Source organism: Microtus ochrogaster, unplaced genomic scaffold, assembly GCF_000317375.1.
Source record: "Microtus ochrogaster isolate Prairie Vole_2 unplaced genomic scaffold, MicOch1.0 UNK1, whole genome shotgun sequence".
Taxonomy (NCBI): Eukaryota; Metazoa; Chordata; class Mammalia; order Rodentia; family Cricetidae; genus Microtus; species Microtus ochrogaster.
In genome coordinates, this window is record NW_004949099.1 from 27,671,300 (window position 1) to 27,679,921 (window position 8,622).

Sequence of the window (8,622 nt, forward strand, 5' to 3'; positions counted from 1 at the left end):
GTAGACCAGGCTGGTCTCGAACTCACAGAGATCCGCCTGCCTCTGCCTCCCGAGTGCTGGGATTAAAGGCGTGCGCCACCATCGCCCGGCCAGTTTGTGTTTCTTATCTATAGAGTTTAGCAAATGATGCCAGCCTTGCTTAGCTTACAAAGTTTTGTAGAGAGTAAGTAATTCAAGAAAACAGTAGAAAAGGGCTGGGGATGTAGCCCTTGGCAAAGCTCATGCCTAGCAATTGTGAAGCCCTAGGTTGTGCTCCCTGTTGCCCAGTTAGTCATGGTTGCTGTGTTTGAAGATGAAATTGCATGTAGACACACAGTATAGGGACTGGCGTTGCCAAGTGCTACTTAATGGTTCCCAGGGGAATCCGAGGTGAACTGCTGAGAGGTACCTATGGGTACCTTTATTCCCTTCTCCCAATCCTTGGACTGTTTGTGATTTTTCCTTGTGCCATGCAAAAATTTTCAGAGCAAACCTGACTTCATTAGGCTACAGGTGTGTGAGCTAGCCAGCCTGCACAAGCAGCCCACCCACCTCTCCATAACCAGGGCAGGCATGAGAGACCCCTGGATAGGCAGGCCTCCTTCTGTCTATGTTTTTCCATCAGGGGCTCTTTGTGACCCCCTGGAATCTGCTGATATCTTTGCTGTTGGTGGCTGCTCCCTTGCTACCCTTGCAGTGTAGTACCTGTGGACATTTTGCTCTTGGGCCAGAGACCCTGAACACCTTGTGGAGCTGTTGTTGCTGGGCTCTAATTCTTGAATAGCTTGGAAAGCCATGTGTGTTTAGCTTATTCTCCCCTCTCCTCCCAACTCCCTTTACTGCTACAAGAACCTACTGGTGCCTGGGTACCAACCCTGATCTCCAGTTCCTCCTCTGTCCCGTCTGCCTGTCCTCTGCCCTCTGGCTGGAGCCAGCCTTCCAGAGATCGTGGCTGCAGTTTTGCCGGTGGCTTCTTTGATTCTTTTCTTTGCTAGAAAAGAAAAGGTCTCTTTATTTTTCTTAAAATTTAAAATAAGTTTTAGTTTTTTTAAGATAGGAGTCTCCCTATAGCCATGTAGCCCAGGCTGGCCTTGAACTTGACACTCATTTGCCTTCATCTCCCATTGTTCGAATTACAGTGTGCACTGCCATGCTTGGATGAGTTTTTCTCTGTATGTCCTTCTGAAAGCAGAGTTGGGTCACATCCAGGGGCCTCCTTTATGCGGTGAGGTTTGAAGCCCAGAGAGATGGAGGCCCTGCTGCTGGTCATAGGGCTGGAACAGTTCCCAGGTCAGGATGAGTATGGGGCTTGTTGAGACAGACTTACCTGGGCCTTCTGATGCTCTGGGCTAAGGAAGCTGGAGCCTGCCATGGCCACATCCATCCAGAGAACACTGAGGAGTAGCAGACTGCAGATGGTCCCTGAAGACGGCATAGCTTTCGTGGTGGGGACAGATGGCCCTGGGAAGAGAGGGTCTTCTGTTAGCATACCTCATCTGCATGATATGTCTTAGATTTTGTTTGGGTTGGAACCCAGCAAACTTGTAGAAGGAAGGGTGGTAGAGCCTGGAGTGGGGAGTACTGAGTGAAACAAGGCTCTCGCGTCCCCGTCTTAAAAGGCTGGGAGAGCAGAAGACTGAGTTCTGCCTTTTCTAAACTGTTGAGGCATAGCATGGTGTGCTGGACGGCCGCGGCGTCCATCCTAGTGCGCTTGTCCTAAGCCCTCAGAAGCCTGATGGAGCTCATTAGTTCTTTATCCAGCTTTGTCTCGGCAGCCAGACGGGTTGGCCACTGTCCCCTTTGTTCGTTGAGCTCACTGACACTCAGAGAAAGTAAGTAAATGGCCAGTAGTGAGAAATTTAGACCTCTGTGAGCACACATACACGAACACACATAAACACATAGCACAGAGCCTACCTGGAATGCCTAGGGTTGTGGTGCCTGCTTCCTGGCTGCTCCTTATATAGGAAGCCTTTGTTTGTTTGGATCCGGCAGCCTCATCTCCGAGGCTGTCTACTTTGCGTGGGTAGTATTGCATTCCATGGGAACTAAATACTCTTCTCTCCACTGTTGAAGAACAACAGTGGCAGCCAGGTGCCCTCAGAGGTACCCAGTTGGCTTCTGGTGGGGCACCAGCTCCTGACGTCTCCGTGGTATCCATGTGGGCTTGGCATTGGTAGAGGGTTTTGGCTGATTAGGAACTCTGAGGTCTGGCTTAGTTGTGGTATGACCATGGCTTGCCCCCTTCCATATGAGTTGGTGTTGCTATCAGGAGAGCTTTAAGATTTTGTTCAGCTTTGCCCTGCCACTGAGCCGTTGTCTTCACAAGATCACATAGATGCTCGCTTCTGGGGTGTTCCCCAAAAAGGGCTGAACTGTCCTCCTTAGGGAGCGAGCCTGGGGGACGCTCACCTGGTAGCCATGCTTTATTGGTTTTCTGTGTGGTAAAAGGTGACTGACTGGTCTTACTGATGGTTTTTGTTTTAGACTGTTAGGCATAGTTCCCGGAGCCTTGTACTTGGTAGGCATTTTTCACTGAGCCATACCCCAGTCCAGTCTGGTGTTTGCTAACAGGCAGCTTGCCTCTATGTCCTCTGGCAGGTATCAAGGCCCTAGGACAAGGGATGCCCATGTGGAGGAGCAGATGAGATGGACCTGGTGTTAGGAGTCCTGCAGTCTAACTTTAATGGGACAGTTCTTAGAAACTTTCCCACAAGGATCCTCTCCCCTTGCCTGCTAGCTCTTTGAAGACCGCGAGTGACAGGGTAGGATTGAGACTACTTTATAACTGATAGTGTGGCCTGCAGGAGGCAGCTTTGCTGAACCATGCCTATGGTTGTGACGCACATATGCCAAATTCTATTGGCTCTAGGACTTGCCACTTCTAGAGGACTTTATGTAGTTGGATACTCTTCTGTAATGCTCTTAAGATCCCAGCACTAGGGAAGGGGAGGCAAGTAGATCGCAGAATTCAAGGCCAGTCTGAGCTATGTAGTGAGTTCCTCCAGGATAACCAAGTCTACACAGAGAAACCTTGTCTCGGAAAACAGAACAACAACAACAAAAAAAAAGAAAAAGAAAAATAGGATGGCCCGAGGACGGGGGGTGGGGCCTGTTGATGCACCTACAGTGCAGACTTCTAACTCCTGAAGCACTGCTTTGCTGTCCCTGCTGCCACAGTGATAGTGGCATTGCATCAATAGGGCAACTCTGGGTGGATGACCAGTTAGTGGGGCGTTGATAGCAGAACAAATGGGCCCCATGACATCCTGACGTCCTAGGTAGTCTTGAGAAGATTGGGCCCTTGTGGGAACTCTAGGGACAGGTGAGGCATGGGCTGGGTTGCATCTCTGAGAAAAAGACCATCTGGCAGGGGTAGCTGAAATTCTATGTTTAGTCCTAGCTCAACATAACTTTATTACCAGACACCTTCATAGCCCTGTCACCCACCTGAACTTAGAAACCATTTGGTGCTGGGGCCCAGAGGGGCTGAAGATGGAGGAAACACCTAATCCGTGAGGACAGAAAGCCTATGCATGGTGACCGGGCATTGGCTGAAAAATGAGGCTTATCCACTCGGCCCCTGGAAGCCTCTGGAGGCAGGAGGTGCTGGTGTTGATTTTAGATAAGGCCACAAGTGAGCAAACACATAAGTTGCTGGCTATCTAGGGACAGAGCTGGCCCCCTCTAGTGACATACCTTGGCATCCAGAGTGTAGGTTAGCAGGGAGGAAGGTCTGGTGATGGAAGAAGTATGGAGGGAGAAGGCACAGCTGTGGGAGAGGGCAGGGGCCAGGAAATTCACCTCCATTCTAGCAAGAGGAGTTTGGGGAAGACTGTAGGACTCCAGGAAGGACAAGTGGCTTCCCTACAACATCTCCGCGCCTTGACTTTTAAAGATTTATTTATGTGTGTGGGTATTTTGTCTGCATGTTTGTCTGTACACCAGAAGAGGTCATCGAATCTCATGGGACCAGTTATAAACTGTTGTGGACCAAAATGTGGGTGCTGGGAATTGAACTCAAGACCTCTAGAAAGAACAGCCAGTGCTCTTAACTGCTGAGCCCTTTTTCCATTGTTTGATTGTGACCAGAATCAATGTGGCAGCTCCAAGAATGGGAGTCAGGACTGTTGTGTCCTGGAGGCAGGTGTCCCAGTATTCCCTTGACACCCACTGTAGTGATAGCCTCCATATGAGGACACAGGCTGTGGAAGGTAGAGATATTCGATTCCCTTAGAACTGGAGTTAGAGGCACTTGTGAACCATCTGATGTGGGTGCTGGGAACTGAACTCTTGTCCTGTGGAAGAGCTATATGTGCTTAACAAGTAAGCTGCCTCTCCAGCACTCTTTTTGTTAATTTTGTTGTTGTTGTTTGTTTGTTTTTCGAGACAGGGTTTCTCTGTAGCTTTAGAGCCTGTCCTGGAACTAGCTCTTATAGACCAAACTGACTTCGAACTCACAGAGATCTGCCTGCCTCTGCCTCCCGAATGCTAGCATTAAAGGCTTGTGCCACCGCTGTCCGGCCTCCTCCCCCCCACTGCCCGCCTTTTTGTAATGTTTTAAGAACTAGATTTACCTGTGGGCTCTGGCAGTGTCACTGAACATTGTTCAAGTTCCCCAAGACTTTGTTCAGAATGAGAATGGGTCTAACTACCACAGATAACTGCCTAGTCCAGACATAGTTCCTGCCTTCTGAGTGCATTTGTAATTATTTTATTACCTGCATATGCAGTTTGCACAGAGAAGGCAAGATCATTACTTGGGTTCCTATTTCTTTTTTTAAAAAATTATTTTTTATGTGCATTGGTGTGAAGGTGTCAGATCTCCTGCAACTGGATCTTCAGACAGTTGTGAGCTGCCATGTGGGTGCTAGGAATTGAACCCAGGTCCTCTGGAAGAGCAGTCAGTGCTCTTAACCACTGAGCCATCTCTCCAGCCCCGGGTCTCTATTTCTTTACTCATTTTAGAAGTTAGGGTTGACTCATTTTTTAACATGAACTCACAAATTACATGGTGGCTTTTCAGTGAATTTATTCATCCTATCCAATGTTTTTTCAGCTGACTAGCTAGGGTTAGGTTTTGAAATGGGCCCGGTTTTAAATAACTTTCTATTTCATTGAGATCCTTTAAGTATATTGTGTCCACTCCTCAGACCCAAAATCAAACATGTGCCTAAGAAGCATTGGTCTCCATAGTGGGCCCCGTGTGTGCATGCAGGCTCACACACACCTTTACCTGTACTGTGTACACATGATGGCGGAGGTCAGAGGTTAATATTAGGTGACTTCCTCAATTGCTCTCTGGTTATTTACTGAGGCAGTCTCTCTCACTGAATTGAGAACTTGCCAGTTCAGTTTGTCTAGCTTGCCAGCCTGTTAGGGGTCCTCTGGCCTGTAGGGATCCAGTGCCAGCCTGGACCATAAATTATTTCTCAGACTAGCAGCCAGGCATGGGAATAAGTACACAACTCAGATCATTTTATTGGGAGGGAGCTTTTTCAGTGATCCCTTTTGAAATTCTGAATTGACATCCTGAAAATTTCTCATCTGTGTTTATTCTCCAAACAGCTTCTATACCAGAACATAAACTGAGGGGGAAGTTCATTAGCATTCATTCTGTTTCCTAGGTGACCAGGGGAATATCTGAGGTCAACGTCCACACCTATCTATGCCTGCTCTGTGTGCCAGCTCTGTCACGTAGGCTGAATTAACATCTCTATCCCAGGCGTCCTCCAAAGTACAAAGAAGGAGCAGAACAACAATAGCATATCCTGACCCTTTGTTTGGACTGCGTCAGTGTGGAAGGCGAGGTGGCCACCTCCTGCGTAGCAGGTGCTAACTGGCCTGAAACTCTGACCACCATACGAAGTAGAAATATGGGCCTTGGGGCTGGAGAGATGGCTCAGCGGTTAAGAGCATTGCCTGCTCTTCCAAAGGTCCTGAGTTCAATTCCCAGCAACCACATGGTGGCTCACAACCATCTGTAATGAGGCCTGGTGCCCTCTTCTGGCCTGCAGGCATATACACAGACAGAACATTGTATACATAATAAATAAATAAATATTAACAAAAAGAAAAAAATATGGGCCTTATAATATATGACCCTACCCTGGCCCCACATCCTGGGCAGTAGGATTTCAGGTGGCCTGCCACACCTGCACAGCTTTTATGGAACCACTGGGGATCCACACTCAGGTCCTTAGGCTTTTTTTTTTCTCCCCCCCTCTCCACTAAGTAACCTGCTGCTTGGGAACCAGTTTTGAGATTGTATCAGGTGTATTGTTTTGGGGCTTCTGTCAGTACTGAGATTAGATATTCAAAATTTAAGGAATTGTGCGTGTGTTCACATGTGTTGGCTTACACATGCTGCAGCTTGTGGGGGTTAGAGGACAGCTGCATTTGAGAATTGTTTTTCTCCTTCCACTGATGAGACCCAGGTTAAAAAACTCACATAAGATTTGCCTGCAAGTGTCTTAACCTGCTGATCCATCTTGTAAACCCAGAAAAATACCTACTTTTAAAAGGAAAAGTATGCACTGGGTGGTGGTGGCACATGCCTTTAATCCCAGCACTCGGGAGGCAGAGGCAGGCAGATCTCTGAGTTTGAGGCGAGCATGTCTACAAGATCTAGTTCCAAGGCAGGCTTTAAAGCTCTACAGAAACCCTGTCTTGAAAAACAAAACAAAACAAACAAACAAAAATTAGGCGGGAGCATTTCTCAAGGGTAACTCCAGCTCCAGAGGATCCAGTGCCCGTTCTGGCCTCTGTCAGCGCTTGTGTTCATGGGCACATACCCAAACACAGACACATACTTATACATGTAATTTAAAAATTAAAAAAATCTGAGAAAATGAAAAATAAAACATAAACTGTATCAATATTTATATTGTTAAGGAGTCTCCCTTTGCAGAGGTTGAATTAGGGTCAACTATGATCTGGAAATAGTACTTGGGAAAGTCTAGAAATAAGCTATTCATATGTATGGTTATCTGTAATTTACTTTTTCCCCCTCTTGAGATAAGGCTTAGCTGTACTATATGTAGGCTGGCTTCAAATTCTTGGGTTAAAGTGATGTTTCTGCCTCATACTCTAGGAGTGTGGGCCTAGATATATGGCAGAGACATGGCTCACATATTTCAAGTAAGTTTTATTACAATTCATTGTTAAAATTGTTCTTTTGTGTGTGGTATATATGAGTTTGTAGGCATAGCTCTATGTGTACATGTGGGTGCTGCTGGAGGCTGCTTGTTTGTTCCTAGCTGCTCAGCTCTGAAATAATCACACAGAAACCATATTATTTGCAATACTGTTTGGCCAATAGCTAAAGTGTATTTCTGGCTAACTCATATCTTAAGTTAACCCATCTCCACACCACCAGGCTGTGGCTTATTAGGTAAAGTTCCAGCATCTGTCTTTGGCGGGGTTACGTGGCTTCTCCTGATTCCACCTTCTTTCTCCCAGCATTCAATTTAGTTTTCCCTAACTAGTTCTACTCTGCTTAGACCCAAAATAACCACACAGAAACTGTATTAATTAAATCACTGCTTGGCCCATTAGTTCTAGCTTCTTACTGGCTAACTCTTACATCTTAGTTTAACCCATATCTATTAATCTGTGCATCACCATAAGGTCGTGGTCTACCAGCAAAGTTTTTGCGACTGTCTCGGCTGGGCTACATGGCATCTCCTGACTCAGCCTTCTTTCTCTCAGCATTCAGTTTAGTTCCCCCACCTTTCTCTAGTCTGCCCTGCACAGGCCCAAGGCAGTCCTTTATTCACCATATACAGAGGGGAATCACATCATATGGTGGCCATAACAGGATAATAGGTGTCTGACTGCCTTACCACCTTCAGACAGGGTCATAGGGCTAAAGGAAGAGCTATGAAAAGCTGTTTTCTGATCTGGGTGGTGGTTGTGGTGCACACCTTTAATCTCAGCAGTTGGAAGGCAGAGGCAGGGGGATCTCTGATTTTGAGGTTAACCTGGTCTACAGAGCAATTCCAGGACAGCCAGGGATACACAGAGAAATGCTGTTTCGAAAACCAGGGGGAAAGGGTGTGTTTTCTTGTCAGTGTCAGTATACTACAGCTGTGGTTCACTGTATAAGATCACTAGTAAGCTGGGGGTAAGGGATCCAGAATATATAAGTGCCCGATAACTTGCTCTTGGGCAAATGTGTTGGTTCACAGGTATTCATTATTTTAATTTAATTTGATTTAAAACTATTTCTAGCCTCTTTTTATGTGTATGGGTGTTTTGCTTACGTGTGTGTGTGTGTGTGTGTGTGTTTGTCACATGTATGCAGTGCCTGCAGAGGCCAGAAAAGTTAAGAGCCATTGTGAGCCATCATGTGGGTGTGGGAATCAAACCTAGGTCCTCGGGGAGAACAACCAGTGCTCTTGGACCCTAAGTCCTTGTCAGTCCAACCAAACAAGAGTAAAGAACATTACCCAAATTCTTTGTTCAAATTATGCAAGCTTTTTGTTTGTTTAGGGTTTTTGTGAGACTGGTTTTCTCTGTGTAGCTTTGGATCTGAAGTAAGGTTTATTTGTTTGTAAAAATAGGAGCGGCGGGCTGCGTCCCGGCACCCGGCCGCCCACATGGCTAGCTCTACCCGAAATAATTACACGGACACTGTGTTCA

At 46.7% G+C, this 8,622-nt stretch overlaps 1 protein-coding gene across 1 annotated transcript in view; it reads right to left on the reverse strand.

Moving 5' to 3' along the window:
- Ghrl (ghrelin and obestatin prepropeptide) overlaps positions 1–2,882 on the reverse strand; it is a 4,003-nt gene extending 1,121 nt beyond the window's left edge. Inside the window, exons 1-2 of the mRNA XM_026788204.1 lie at positions 1,307–2,882; positions 854–970 (exon numbers count right to left, since the gene is read on the reverse strand). Of these exons, the coding sequence (XP_026644005.1) occupies positions 854–970; positions 1,307–1,468 (279 nt within the window). The 5' untranslated portion in view covers positions 1,469–2,882. The remainder of the gene's footprint in view (positions 1–853; positions 971–1,306) is intronic.
- Between the last annotated feature and the right edge of the window lie 5,740 nt (positions 2,883–8,622).